The sequence below is a fragment of the Sceloporus occidentalis genome, unplaced genomic scaffold, assembly GCF_023333645.1.
Source record: "Sceloporus occidentalis isolate IW3139 unplaced genomic scaffold, rSceOcc1.0.p SCAF_8, whole genome shotgun sequence".
NCBI classification, from domain to species: domain Eukaryota; kingdom Metazoa; phylum Chordata; class Lepidosauria; order Squamata; family Phrynosomatidae; genus Sceloporus; species Sceloporus occidentalis.
Window position 1 is genome coordinate 43,148,334 of NW_028316988.1, and position 14,699 is coordinate 43,163,032.

General features: G+C 44.0%; 1 protein-coding gene across 1 annotated transcript; it reads left to right on the forward strand.

Moving 5' to 3' along the window:
• The first annotated feature begins 239 nt into the window (after positions 1-239).
• On the forward strand, positions 240-14,058 carry CUNH8orf48 (chromosome unknown C8orf48 homolog). The gene is made up of 6 exons (XM_089537165.1): positions 240-486; positions 1,113-1,369; positions 4,235-4,363; positions 9,610-9,857; positions 10,542-10,694; positions 13,201-14,058. Exons 2-6 carry the CDS (start codon positions 1,171-1,173, stop codon positions 13,318-13,320), a joined length of 849 nt encoding a protein of 282 aa, XP_089393291.1. The 5' UTR covers positions 240-486; positions 1,113-1,170; the 3' UTR covers positions 13,321-14,058.
• Positions 14,059-14,699: the final 641 nt, after the last annotated feature.

Genomic DNA, 14,699 nt, shown 5'->3' on the forward strand with positions numbered 1-14,699 from the left:
AAGTGGTGTCAGGATAACCCAGGTTATCCACAGCTGATTCGGGTTTTTGTTAGAGAAAATTGGACGCGGATTCAAATGGGAACGATTTTCCTTAAACTAGGATCGGACGCAAGTTCAAATGGGAATGATGTCCCTATAATCCAATTCTTGATTCGCTTTATAGCCCAGTGGGAATGGGGTCTGAGATTGGTTGTTTTGAATTTGCAGTAGAACAGTAGACCTAATATCAAGAAACAGGTGTTGCAAAGTGCGAGGGTTGTCACCCGAAGGAAAGGGAGAACTGCTGAGTTAGAGAAGGACTGCCAAGCGGAACCTGAGTGCGTTGGCAACATGATCCAGGGGAGGGAGGAACGTAATGGAAGCGACTCCTGTCATGGTTCGGCCGGTGCCATGGCAACGCAAACGGCCTGCGGGACGAAACAAAGCCAGGCTAGAGTTGTTTTGAATTCCAGCCGGGTTTAGATAATGAACGCCAGCTGGGTTTAGGTAAGAAGCTCATCGGTGAGGGAAGGGAAAAAAGAAAAGGAAGGATGAACGCCTTGCACTTTGGAATGGCAATGGGGGAAAGCATCTTTGGCTGCGTCCGCACTGCAGGGATAATCCAGTTTGGCACCGTTTTAGCTGCTGTGCAATGAAGCAATGCAGTTTTGTGAACTATTTAGCCTTTATCAGAGAGATCTGGAGCCACAACAAAATGCAAATCCCAGGCTGCCACATGGCAGTTGAAGTGATGTCAAACTGGATTGTTCCTACAGTGCTGAGATGCACCCTGGATCTTTAACTGCCCTGGCTCAGAGTTAGGGAATCCTGGGAATTGTAGTCTATTGTGGCCCCAGAGCTTTCCTACAGAGAAGGCTCAACGTCTCACAAAACTACAGTTCCCAGGATTCCCTAGCACTGAGCCAGAGCAGTTAAAGTGGTCTCAAACTGGATTATTTCTGCGGTGTGTTTTGGACCCTTGATTTTGCCCTTTTATATAAGGGACACTATTTTGCTATGCCCTTGTAATTCAATGGGACTGGAGCATCCACGGATTTTGTTATCCATGGGGGATCCTGGACCAAACCCCTGCGGTAATTAATTATAATTAATTTTGCCGTTGTTATTTTTAGGTGAAGCCTGCGGTGACCAAATGGACCGACGGCCCCTTGGACTTATCTACAAGAGCAGATGGAGCTGAGCTGGAACCAGAGCAACTCTGTTCCAGACTATTCAGATGATACATTCACATCCTTCAGTGAAGAAGAAACCTGCAGGGACTATGACAATGACCCATTTGTGTCTTATTCCTCCGGAGAGGACTCGAAATGGCCTGCTGAGTCGGATCTGTCTGAAAGCACATGGCAGTCATTGAATCCAAATGACAAAGGTGTGTTCGGCTCCCTGTACATTTTGTCCATGTCTTTGTGAAACCTTACAATTATCGGGAAGAGGCTTAGATCAGCAAAAACACAAAAGGCGGCAGAAAGAAAAGAAAACTGCATGAATTTTGTGTGAAATAACAAAATCCTCTAAATGTGCCAGAGTGTCTGATACAAGCAGGGTAACATTGCAACATGAAAAGCATGATGTATTAGGTAGGAGGGGGACAAGTGTAGGTTGTGATATAGCAGAGGTAGCTGAAACATGAACAATGTTATTATGATTTACCATCAAGTCTGCTCCAATTTACGGTGACCTTCTGAATGAAAGGCCACAAGGAGCACTGGTTATGAATTGCTCTGCTCAGGTCTTGCAAACTCAATGTAAACTCTGGAAAGTGGTATTACTGGTATTATTCTTACTGCTTTTGTCTCTGCAAGGCCAAATTTTAAAGGGAAGCAACCATTTCCTACCACAGCAAAGCCTCTGGCAGCATAGGTCCATAGGAGCTGCAAAGATACCCAAAAGAAGCCACATGTGCTCCATGGAAAATTTATGAAGCATTAGATCTTTCCATGGGTTTTCCTTCTACAGGTTGAGTCTCCCTTATCTGGAATTCCGAAATCGGAAATATTCCAGAAACCAAAACTTATTTCCATTGGTGTCCAAGATAGTGACACCTTTGCTTTCTGATGGTTCAGTGCACACCAGCTTTGCTTCATGCACAAAATTATTTTTAAAATGTTGTATAAAACCACCTTCAGTCCATGTGCATAAGGTGTATATGATACGTAAATGCACTTTGTATTTAGGCTTGGGCCTCTTCACATTGCATTGCAAATACAGGCACAGTCGCCCCTCCTAATTCGTGGTCTGAGATCCACGACCTTGAATATCTGCAGAGGGGCAACCTCTGCTATTTTCAATGGCGCGTGCGCACACAGTCCATGCACACAGGGACGCGCCCCTTTCAAGCCTATGTGGCTTGAATATGCACAAGTCCCCGTTTTTGCAGGGGGTCCGGAATAGATCCCCCATGAAAACGGAGGGCCAACTGTATTCCAAAATTTTAAAAAATCCCAAACACTTCTAGTCCCAAGCATTTTGAATAAGAGAGACCCGACCTGTAGTTTAAAACAATATGTGTGGATAGTGTGCGCCCTGTTTTAAAGTGAAAGTGTGCTCTCCAAAGCACCCCCAGTCAGGGCAGGGTTGCCATGTATATCACTATAAATTGTCCTGCACCACCAACCCACCCACTTGATGGGTCTGGAGGGGCAAATGGTTGTTTCTACCCTTCGTGGGTTTTGAGAGGTCGTGCTGTGACTAAGTGCAGATGATCCCTAGCACCCTTTTGCTGGCTGACAGCTGTGGGCAACTGATGCTCTTGAGCTTTGGCAGTTGCCACGTGGGAGAAAGTAAGACTGTAGGAGGCAACTAATATAAGAATCAAATGACAGATCCTGCACCCACAGCAGCTTCTGTCTTTTGTGGTATCCCTTCACACCAGTGCATTAATAATGGCTTGATCAAAGACGGCGAGGAAGGCTCTGCGCAGATTTTTCTCACATAAGCCCACTCTTAGTTCGTATCGCAGAGCCAAACTGTTCAGCCCAGGCTGAGAGTGGCTGCGTCCCCATCTGTCATAGCAATGGGGAGATTGGCGCAGGCCAAGAGTTGGCAGCTATTCTGGGTAAGTGTCAGTACTGAACTGGCTAACAATAGCAATGGCAATAGCAAGTACCTTTCTACCCCGCTTACCGATGTACTAAGCCGTTTACAAAGTGTAAGCTCTTTGCCCCATTTTAGGGATCCTATGCTAAAATGCAATTGTAAGGTTAATTCTGACATTGTGCCCTAAAAAGTTCAGTGAAGCTTAACTCTCATGGAAGAGTGCCAAGGATTGTTGCTCATCCTATTCATGTTTGATTGGAAATAGCTTCCATAGTATTTACTGGAACTTTGTCTTGGGTCCGCATGCTTAGGGGCTGTATAGGCCACCCCTTTTAGTGCTAGATAGGGGCCACAACAACCACATGCCACGGCCCCGATTTTGCCCTTCCGTGGCGCAAAGGAGCCACAAAAAGCGGCTTCTTTCTGTGCCATGGAAAGGGCACCATAGCCACTGGCCTTGATGCAGCGCCAGAGGAGTGCCATGATGCCACCCTCTGTGTGGTGCATGGCGCCACGCCAACCTGGAGGCAGAGTCGGGGTGTGCGTTGTGTGGACACCACATCCCGACTCTGTCCCCAGACAGACCTTAATGGCCGATCTGTACAGCCTCTGTATCTTTAAGGGTAGACAGCGTCACTCAGGGACTCCACCTGAATGTAAGGGGTGCACTAATGCAGTTGGTAGACCAGACTTGGCTTTCAGGTGTCCTTCATTGACATCTGTTCATTTGGAGCCATGTACCATCATGCCACTTACAAAGGCAAATTCAGATGACATTGTTATTTCCCCCCAAATGGCTCAATATTATTCAAACCAGTGCAGATGAAAAACTAATAGTGATTAAAAACCATATAGTGTCTCTTGTGCACACACAAACACTCAAACATAAGTCAACAAAGTAATAACAAAACAGCACCGTGCACCATTAAAAACCCATCACAGTCAGTTGCTGGAATAGGAAAGTTTTTACTCACTGGTTGAAGGAGATAAGAAGACAGCCTTCCTATGGAGGGAGTCCCAAAGTCTGGGAGCAACTCCGAGAAGGTCCTCTCTGTTGTATCCACCAAAGAGCCTGGGAAGGTAGTGAGACAGAGAGAAGGCCCTCTCCTTAAGAGCTTAGAGACCCAAGAGACTCATATACAGGCATTAATGCTTTCTCAATACTGCATTCATACAACCCCTTCCTCTTTTTTAAAAGTAATACAAAAGGCAGAATTTTTGGGTCTGACAGCGGCAGAGGAGCATTTAACTAGCAGATGGATCAGTCTTCTGAACACCAACAGAACCACTGCTGCAGTAGCCGGATCTGCTGTTGAACCACCTAATGGTGAGCTCATATTTATTGTCGATTGTAAGCTAGTACTTATGGTTGTGGGAATGGATGCTTGTGTAAAGATCTGTGCAGCAACCTGTGGCTATAGAGTATAATGATCACGTGGAGAAACCATCCCTGATACTAAGTCAAGGAACTGTCACCTGGAATGCCCCATACCCTGCAATCCTTAAGTCCAGTCGATGGGATGGAATGGCCCCATATTGAAGCTGTGTTCCTTGATAACTTGGGATCTTTGGCCCCTTGTATATTTCTACTTTGATCCTAAAAATTCTCTAATAGTAATAGTAATATTAATAGTAATAGTAATAGATTCGGAGCGATAACTCATTGTAAAGCATGATCTCACCAGAGAAGGTGAGCTTATCTGTTTATTTTTTCTGGTCTTGCCTTTGCAGGTTTTCTTTGTCTTTGGCCCTTGACTCAACTGCCTCAAGAGAGGTGGCTTTTGTATGGTACAATGTGACCTTCCTCTCTTTTGGTTGCCGATGATTTTTTGCATTTGGTTGCCATAGCATCAGAGTGCTTCCCAGGTGTATGCACACTAGTTCTTGCAGGGCTTCCAGCAAAGTCTAGAATTGTCTTTCTCCTTCCATGATTGTAAGAAACCAGAGAAGAAGCTGATTGAAGGATAGCAAAGATGGCAGCTTGGTTCACCGACTGGAATAGGTTGCATGGAATATACTTCAGTTCCAGTCCTCTTTGGCTCAGTGTAGAGGGTCCACATTCAGACCTACCCTGGGCTGACTGCCTCTCAAGCCCCTGACTATGAAGCCATCCCCAGCTTCATGGGGAACACATAGGATTGCAGAAGTGTGGCCTCGTAGCCAGATGCAAAATGATCACAGCAGTGCAGAGATGTCTGGAGGACCCCAATGGATCTTAGTACTGATGTCATCATTTTGTGTCTGGCTAGGGGATGCTTTTGCAATATGGCTTCTTCCCCATGAAACAGAGAATGGTGGTGATGATGGTGGGTTTCAGAGTCTCTTCCTTCAGTTGGGGGCTATGGGGGCTTTGGGTGCTGCAGAAAGAAGAAGACAAGGCCATCCTTTGCAGTGTCCCCAAAAGGACATAAGTGAAACTTAGATGTATATATGTGGTGTAGTGGATTGAACATTGCACTACAGCTCTGGAGACCAAGGTTCGATTCCCAGCTCAGCCATGAAACTCACTGGGTGATCTTGGGTAAGTCAATGCCCTCAGCCTCAGGGGAAAGCAATGGTAAACCCCCTTTGAACAAATCTTGCCAAGACAACCCTAGGATAGGATCGCCTTAGGTTGGCCATAAGTTGGAAATGACTTGAAGGTGCACAACAACAACAACAAAACTTCAGTGCTAATACTGAGCAAATGGGTTTTTTTCATTGAGCGAAGACAGCAGAGCTGGTTGTTGTAGAGATATAAAATGGCAAAAGGTTTGCTTTTTGGAATACACACACAGACATTGCATAATTTCAAGCCATGGATACTTGAATCCATGGACAACAAATCTGTGGATACAGAGGGCTAATATATGACCCACTGGATGATTTTGGGTAAGTCAGTGCTCTTAGCCTCAGGGGAAAGCAATGACAAACCTCCTCTGGACAAATCCTGCCAAGAAAACCCCATAACAGGCTCGCCTTAGGATCGCCATAAGTCAGAAAAGACTTGAAGTCACGCAACACAGAGACATGTGTCACTAATAATATGCCAGCCTCTGTCCACTAAAACCATTTCTTTCTGGGTTCTGCTTCTGGCCAGAGAACAAAACCCTTACTTTTAACCCATTAGGATCTTTACGGAAGTGCTTTTGGTCATGCAAACCATCCTATTGAGATCCTTTGTCAGAAACGTAAGAGCACCCTGCCTCTGATTTCTCCTTTCCTGAGCCCCTGGCAGATGCTCTATATTAAGTGCTATATTTGGGTCAAGCAATATATCCTTAACCATCCCAGCAGTGTCTTCAGGCTGCCTCTCCGAAGGCAGAACAATAACCTGCATGAAATAACCGCGGCTGCTTTTATGTTCCGAAGTCCAAAAAACCGTTATCTCTTTGAATTTAATAAAACGCCGGAGTCCGCAGCTATGGGAGCCTCTCACAATTTGTTTTATCTACTTGGAAAAGGGATCGGAATAACTGTTTAATCGTTTTTATGCATAATTGAAGATTAGCTGCAGGATAATTAAGGCCCGCTCTGTAAGCTTAGGAAGATGTAACAATTTGTCCGTTTGAAGGATTACTTTTTGCAGGTGATGCTGCAAAAAAGCTATAATCCAACTTTACTGTAATAGTGCCAAACCTGACTTGGCTATTGAGGCACCCTCAAAAAAGGCATGTTTGAAGTCCCTCACTCAGGCTCCTGAATCAAACGGGGGAATAAAATCTTGCTGACAAACCCCTTCAATTAAACCGGAGTGGTTTGTAATATCTATGGAAATGCTCTGCAGTGTGGAGTGTTCAATGTACTCCGTCGTGCCTTTTTCCTTCCCCCATTTCTGACTGTTCTCTGGATATTTTCCTATGTCTATCCTACATCCCAGCCAGCCAGCATTGGGTCTTTTAGGGTCTCTGGGGCTTCTCCATGACACTATTGTTTAGTACACCTTTGTCCTGTCCTGAGCGATTGAAATGCCTTTCCTTAAACTTGGTTGTTTGCTATTGGATCCCCACTCCTTTGCATTTTCAAGATCCCCACAGCTGAAATATGCCCCCCGCATATTCAGCTCTCTGTAACTGAATTGGCTCATCCAGCTGAAAGAGTTTCCCCATCCTAGGCAGCATCCGCCTACAGAAGTAATCTAGTTTGACACCACTTTAACTGCCATGAATCAATGCTATGGAATTTTGGGGATTGTCGTTTGTTATGGCACCAGTGCGCCATTCTGGTGCCACAACAAATTACAGTTCCTGAAAGTCCACTTGGGGTGTATCGTGCCCATGACTTCATTGGAAGCAACCATGCGTCATTGGCTCTGGAGTAATCATCACCGCTGGCAGGTGGGTTCCTCACAGAGAGAGACACGCTGTGACATTTAAGGGCATTACCCTAGGCAGCAAGTGCGCATTCAGGCATATCTAGTCCAAATATGGATCGGGAAGTGAAGGCATTTTAAAGAGGAACTGTTAAGCTCACTCATGTGCATAGCTTTGCACTGAGCACCATGGATCTTCTTGTAGGGCATGCATCTCTTATATCAGCAGATGCAAAATGGCCAGCTGTGTAGCTGAACCACAACATCCATAGGGGAATGCACTGACTGTGTTCGTTGTACAACCAATTTCTTGTTTTAATCAAATAAATTTGTTGATGTGCGTTGCCTTGAGCGCATTCAGGTGGGCGCAAATGACACGTAGTTATATCATATGCTTCGCCGTAGTCTTTCTCCTATAAGGAGAAGAAGATCTCCTTTTATCTGTATCCACAGATTTTTTTATTTATGGATTCAAGCATCCACGGTTTGAAAATACTGGCAAAAATGTACAAATTCCAAACAGCAAACCTTGATTTTGCCATTTTATATAAGGGGCACCATTTTACTGTGTCATTGTATTTAATAGGACTTGAGCAGCCACTGATTTTATTATCCTGGAACCGCACCCTAAGGCCCCACTGCATTGTATTGCTTTCTTTGCATCTTGGCCCCTTCCCTTTTCACTCGATTGTTGTTGTGATGCTGTTTCAACTTGTTTTTGGACATTTGATGTTTGGTTCTATTTTTGCATTCTCAAGACGCACACCCAGAGGACTTAATTAAAATGCCGCGCAGTTTCCTAGCACAACAACTCAGTTAAGTCCTGAGCTGTCTTTAGGTTGAATGTCTGACAATATTAGAACTGGAGAAACAGAAGCTACTCCATGTTTGAGGAATGCAAGCTTCTCTGCTGTCTCCCTAGTTGTATGGGGAGTTGCTAATGCTTTGCTTGTATTTTCCTGGCTGATTTCTATAGCTAGGGCTGAGCGCATGTGCAGCACTTCTTTATGAGAAAGAAAAGAGGGACTAGATTTAGTTATCTCTTCATCCCTTGGTGAGATATTTGCAAGGATTTGGGCAAATCCAGAGTGTCTATACACACATAGCCCCCAATTGCTTTGCACATGTTTTGCTGGATTGGTGTGTCTTTCCTAAGAATCACTTTGTTTAACCATCACTGATACCTTTATTGGCCAACTAAAATGCACAATATACTGTATATATTCATGTATAGGTCTAGAAATTTAGGTTAAAAAATTGACCCAAAAAACCTGAGTTGACTTATCCATGGGTCAACGTAAGTACTGTATTTTAACGCATGCATATATATATATATATATATATATATATATATGGTGAAAGGCAAGAGTTTAATCTGCCCTGGAAACACTGACCCCCCCTTCTACTCTGTCATCCAACCAGCCTTTAGTAAGTGCACAAATAGTTGTACCTGCTGGGATCTAGTAAGTTCTTTGCCGTCGTTTTCCTTTCCTTCATCATTTACATCATTCATTACATGCCCCTAAGTTTTGCCCTCAGTTTAGCCACAGGTCATGTCAAAATCCATAAGTTTGGCCCCAACACTTGCCCTCAATTTATATATGAGGTCGACTTATATATAAGTTGAGGGCAAGTGTTGGGGTATATATGGTACTTGTTGCAAGCTTTTGGAGCTCCATGGGCTTCTCCATCAGGCACCGAAAGCTTGCAAAACGTATATTGTGCATTTTGCTTGGCCAAGAAAGGCATCACTGATGGGTTTTTGTTTGTATTTGTTAAATGGCCAACGCAGCTACCCCTGAATGTTGTTTAACCGAGTCCTTATTAATGGCATCCTAGACCAAGACAATCTGGAGTTTATCCTTCTGACATTTTCATGAGTTTTGCTTTCCTGTAATGTAATTTCTGCTTAAATAGAGTTAATTAGGCAATTATCCGAAAGCATTCAAATTACTGTCTTGCATTAAGAGTAATCTCTGTGTCACTTGCATTTACGGCATTTCCATTTTCTCTTAATCATCGCAAGCTCTTCTCCAGCGTCAGGCGTTTTGTGGGTCTTCCGAAACACATATCTTTCCCCCTTTGGTTGCCATACCTTTTCTGATTTGGTCGTCATCTATCTCCCTGCGTAGAGGGCCATATGTTTAGTCCTTGATCATAGCGAGCGCCGAAAGCTCTCACGCTTTGAGAATACTAATCTCCAAATAACAAGCTGCACAGATGGGAAGCGGATGCTGCTCTTCCTGCCCTTCAAATAGTAATTGATGTTTTTTGTCTGGCAGGTGCAGCACCGACACGGATTCCTGAGGGATCTGAGGAAGGACTGGGTGCTCTCCGGTCTTTTTGCGCCACCAAGATTAACCGGATCTGTCATCCGCCAACTTCGGCACCAAAGAAGAGGAACAAGCATCGCGATCAGAGGCACAGGCGCACTTCAGAAAAGCCTCTGACGTCCGATGTGAACTGCTTTGCCCCTGATCAGTTAGTGAACAGACTCCATCTGAGAAATATCAAGGAGACTATGAAACAGGTACTAAAGGAGGACATGGCAAATACTGAATGGCTGTTGTTGTGTGCCTTCAAGGCGTTTATGACCTGTGACAACTTAAGGGCAGGCCTACTACAGGTTTTCTCAGCAAGGTTTGTTCAGAGGGGGTTTGACATCACTTTCCTCTGAGGCTGAGAGAGTGTGACTTGCCCAAGGACATCCAATGTGGTCTGATTCCCAAAACGCTTTAAACTGGATCGCAATTTGGTTTGAACCAGTTCAAACGATCCTGGTTCCCACTTAAATTGATTCGCTGAAGCGATTCAGTGAAGGGAGCCATGCGCCAGACCCATTGAACCTGCATCTTTTTGATGCTGATTTTTTCCACATCTTTTTCACCAAATCGATTGAACGCAATCGTGAACCAGAAGCGGATCAGAATCGATTTAAATTCGCCCTTCGGCTGGCTGTAGCCAAATCATTTGAATCAATTCATTCATGAATGTGAACAACAAGTGGGTTATTTTGATGCCAGACAATGACAGAAAATGTGATCAGGGCAAGTGTAGTGTAAATCACGATCCGATGTCAAATCGATCCATCGATTCAGATCGCACACTGATTTATCTGTACGTGGGAATGAGGCTGGGTTTTCATGTCCGAATGGGGATTTGAACTCTGGTCATCCAGTTCAAAACCTTGGTTAATTGTTGTTTTGCTCCTCAGTTAGCGGAAATGGAAATACATCAACCCTCGCGGTGTCCCCATTGCACCAAGAAGAGATCGGAGTTGGCGAAATCTGCTTTTCTCAGACGAAGAAAGGCCTTGATGGAAGGGGCTTTGCTCCAAGAGAAGCTGGAAGAACACATGTACACCAGAGTAAGCGAGAGACACCCTTGCAGCTTTCCAAATGACTCTGCAGACTGTATTGCTCTAAATCAGTGGTTCCCAACCTTCCTAATGCCGTGACCCCTTAATACAGTTCCTCATGTTGTGGTGACCCAAACCCATGAAATTATTTTCATTGCTTCTTCATAACTGTAATTAAATAGGTGCTTTCCAATGGTCTTAGGCGACCCCCATGAAAGGGTCATTTGACCCCCAAAGGGGTCCCGACCCACAGGTTGGGAACCACTGCTCTAAATCCAATTGCTAGTCCCAGTTAGAGTAGCCCCATTGAATCAGTGAGATTTTCATAAGTATTAATTTTAACACTCGGTAGTTGATTCGGTGGATCTGTCTTAGGAGTTGATCACACGAAGGGGATCGGGAGTTTATCCCATGACTATCCTAGAAAAAATTGTGTAATTACATGTAACAATTTCACGCGACATCACACCAAACCTGCCCTTAAAATGGTCACAAAGAAGCATCCGACTTGCATCTTTTTACTTTCGGGATTTCAGCGACAATGCATTGCCGGTATCACTTTATTTGGGCAATTGCATGTGATAATCGTTTGCACAATTACTCACCATTTCCACCTTATTTGCAGGATGCTTTAAATGCGCTTTAATCTCTTTTTAATGCCGAAAATAGCCCCGGTGTGATAAACCCCTTAGCTGGGCCTCACTACCAGATCTAGGGATCCAGGGATTCACAAACCTTTGCTTGAGCTGAGTGTCTGTAATGCGTTGCCTTTGGTTGCAAGACTGAATGCAAACAGTGATTTCAGTATGAAATCGACTCAACAGTTTCAGAAGAAATGCTTCCATGAAATGCCTCCTTCCCTAATGTTATTTCTTCAAACCATTTCAGAACATTTACTTTGGGAATATATATATATATTGATTGGGTGGGCTTTCTGTTGCTTGTTTCCTTCCAAAGGAGGCCAGCCTGCTTGAATACAAAAATAACCCCATGCAGACGGAGAGTTGTGAATGATTTATTATGCTCCCTTGGAGAATACTGGGCCAACTGTAGCCAGGGTCACCACTACAGAGTGGTTTATTTAGTGAAGCTGAGGCATCGGGGCACTTTGCTTCCCCGTCAAATTAATTCTCTTCCCTTGGGCATTGAACTATGCATCTCCGACTATGGGTCATTCCTTTCCCACCGCAGCCTTCCAAAGAAACCAAGGCAATAGCGGCACAAAAGGTCTCAAGCAGAGAACGGAGAGATGCCCAGCTGCACCATGCTCTTGCTTTTGTGAGGTCCAAAATGCACTTCGGAAACAATCCAATTTCACTGCCCTGGCTCAATGCTAGAGAATTTGGGGAACTGGGACATCTAACCTTCTCCGTCGGAGAGCCCTGGTACCACAATAAACTACAATTCCCAGGATTTCCTAATAGTGAGACAAGGCAGTTAAGGTAGTCTCAAACTGGATTATTTCTGCAGTGTGTTCTGGACCTTAAGAGCGCAATCCATGGATGTGCATTGCAAAACTAATTATTGGTGAGGATGAGGATTATTTCTAGACGGATGTATATAGAACTGTAACACTGGAAAGCGTTTCAGGATTTCCTCTAAGAACACTTTAAAAAAAATAAAAACCCACTATGCTTTCATTTCTTTTAATGGTTAGTTTTAAAATTACTTTCAAAAGAAGTAACAATAGTTTGAGGCATATGTTCTTGCTGCAGATATATAGACCTGGGTTGTTTTTGTAATAAGATGGCTCCAAAAATTAAATTGCCCTTAAGTAAAACAAGGATATTTGTATTGGACGGGGTATTACTTTGGGAAACACAAGTGTAATATAACAAAAGAGTAACTTATTTAGACTTGCTTGTTGCACTCGGTTTGTGGAAATGGTTTGTTAGGTCAGTTACCCAGTTTGGAAGTGGAGAAGTTAAATGGAGACAGCCAAGGAAACCATATCTCTGCATTTGCAAGATCTGAAGAGCCATTGGTAACAGGGTGACTTGGATGACTCTCATTCATAGGGTCACCATAAATTGAAGTCATCTCGATGGAAATTAAAGCCAGCCATCTCAAAATGATAACAAGAAGTCACATGAAGTTACTTATGGTTGCCACTTTGGGGGGGGGGGGGGGGACTTGAATGAAGATAGAACAGCAGTTCCCAATCTGTGGGTTGCAACCCCTTTAGGGGTCGAATGATCCTTTCACTGGGTCACACATATTTCCGATGGTCTTAGGAATCGAGACACCACAATTTTATGGTTGGGGGTCACCACAACATGAGGAACTTTATTAAAGGGTCATGGCATTAGGAAGGTTGTGGACCACTGAGATAGAGGAATTTGGAGGCATGGCGGGAGATGTAGAGGTAGGCGAGTTGGCCTCTGTGCAGATACCCATCCCTGGTATTGAGGAATTGTGGCTGCATTGACCAGCACCATACAAGCTTATTATTAAAGGTCTACAAATAACCGCGGTCCAAGAGGAAACATCTCACTTTCTATCTCTTTCCTTCTAGGATCCGCTCACCCTCATTGGAGAAATACACCAAACGCTTCCCAAGCTTTCTGAAGATCCAAGAAACATTTGGCAGGAACTGAACAAGAGAGCCATGCAAGGAAAGTGTGATGCCTCCTAGTTGTCTGTGGGACGTCAATCAAAGCAGAACAAATAGGCTGAATCCATGCAAACCTATCCACAAAGGGGAATAAAGCCTTTGTGATACTGGCAAGCGGCTGTTCTCTGGGTAAATCCATGTTGCACCATTGGGTCTGGTGCCGTGTTGCAGTTCTTCATCCTGTCCCAGTGCAAAAAAACCCTTAATGCAATATGTAACCTTTCTCCTTCACCTCAAATTATGGAAAGGGATTATTATTATTATTATTATTATTATTATTATTATTATTATTATTCCGGCAAGGTGCCAGTATTGTTTTTTTGTGAATTTCCTTTTGTGACCCGAGAGCCGCTCGCAGCTGCTGCTTTCCATCTGTAAGGAAAACTAATGGTTCTGTTTTTCAAACCAAGGAGGTGTAATGATTGGGTTTTTCGGCTGCACCGGCGCCTGCTGCCGCTTGTTAAATTGAAAGCCCGGTAGATGAAAAAGGGTAAGGATGGGGAGCGAGGAACGGCAGAAGGGGTAAAATGGAGTGTTTGAGACTGCTGCAAACAATGACAAATATGTATTGGAATTAATCCGTAACCCCAAGGATCCCAAGGCACCAAGCGGTGATATTAAATTAGGAATGTCACTTTGTGGATGCTGGAGCAAGAAGAGAATTGAAGCAGCTGACGGAGCTGTAATAAAAATGTCCAAACGCTCTTCTTGCATTTGCTATTTGGATGTCGATGACTGGTTTGGGGGAGTTATACTCTACAAAGTTTATGATGATATATATCTATATCTGTATCTAGATAGATAGATAGATAGATGGATATAAATATATCATTTATATTGCATTTATATTTTAATTGCTTCACTTGTGTTGTTATTAACTGCCTTGGGAATATGACCGATGGCACTGAAAGCATATTTATTGGAGGAAAGCAAAATAAGCCATACAAAGAAAAGAGGTTTACAACAGCGGTGTAAATAAAACCTCTGTTTTCCTGTAAGGTGTGTAGCAGAATCAGAATGATGGCTATGGATTGTTGCTTCCGTCTGCATTGCATTTGTACGGATCCAACCATGGATGGATACCAAAGCAATGATTGCTAAGAAGTAATGGAAGGAACATGAGTGCATCCCTAGAACAGGAGCAGGGATATATGTGCTGATTCCCAGCATCCTTCCTAACTGGCTTTACTGACTAGGGCTGATGGGAGTTGCAGCCGAACAAACATCTGGAGGGCCACATGTTTCTCATCCTTGCTTGAGAGAATGAGGAACAATTTAAGAGATTAAAGTTCCAAGGATGAGAAACCCTTGGGGGCATTTTGTCACATTTTAGCCCCCCCCCCCCCCCCGGGGCTATTTTAGACCATAGAAAGCATGGAGAAAATGCCTCCGCATCCTAG

Coding starts and splice junctions, on each gene's coding strand:
- CUNH8orf48 (XM_089537165.1), top strand. CDS start 1,171: ATGGAGCTGAGCTGGAACCAGAGCAACTCTGTTCCAGACTATTCAGAT. Junction 4,364..9,609: donor TGCTGTTGAACCACCTAATG/GTGAGCTCATAT, acceptor TTTGTCTGGCAG/GTGCAGCACCGACACGGATT. Junction 9,858..10,541: donor TCAAGGAGACTATGAAACAG/GTACTAAAGGAG, acceptor TTTGCTCCTCAG/TTAGCGGAAATGGAAATACA.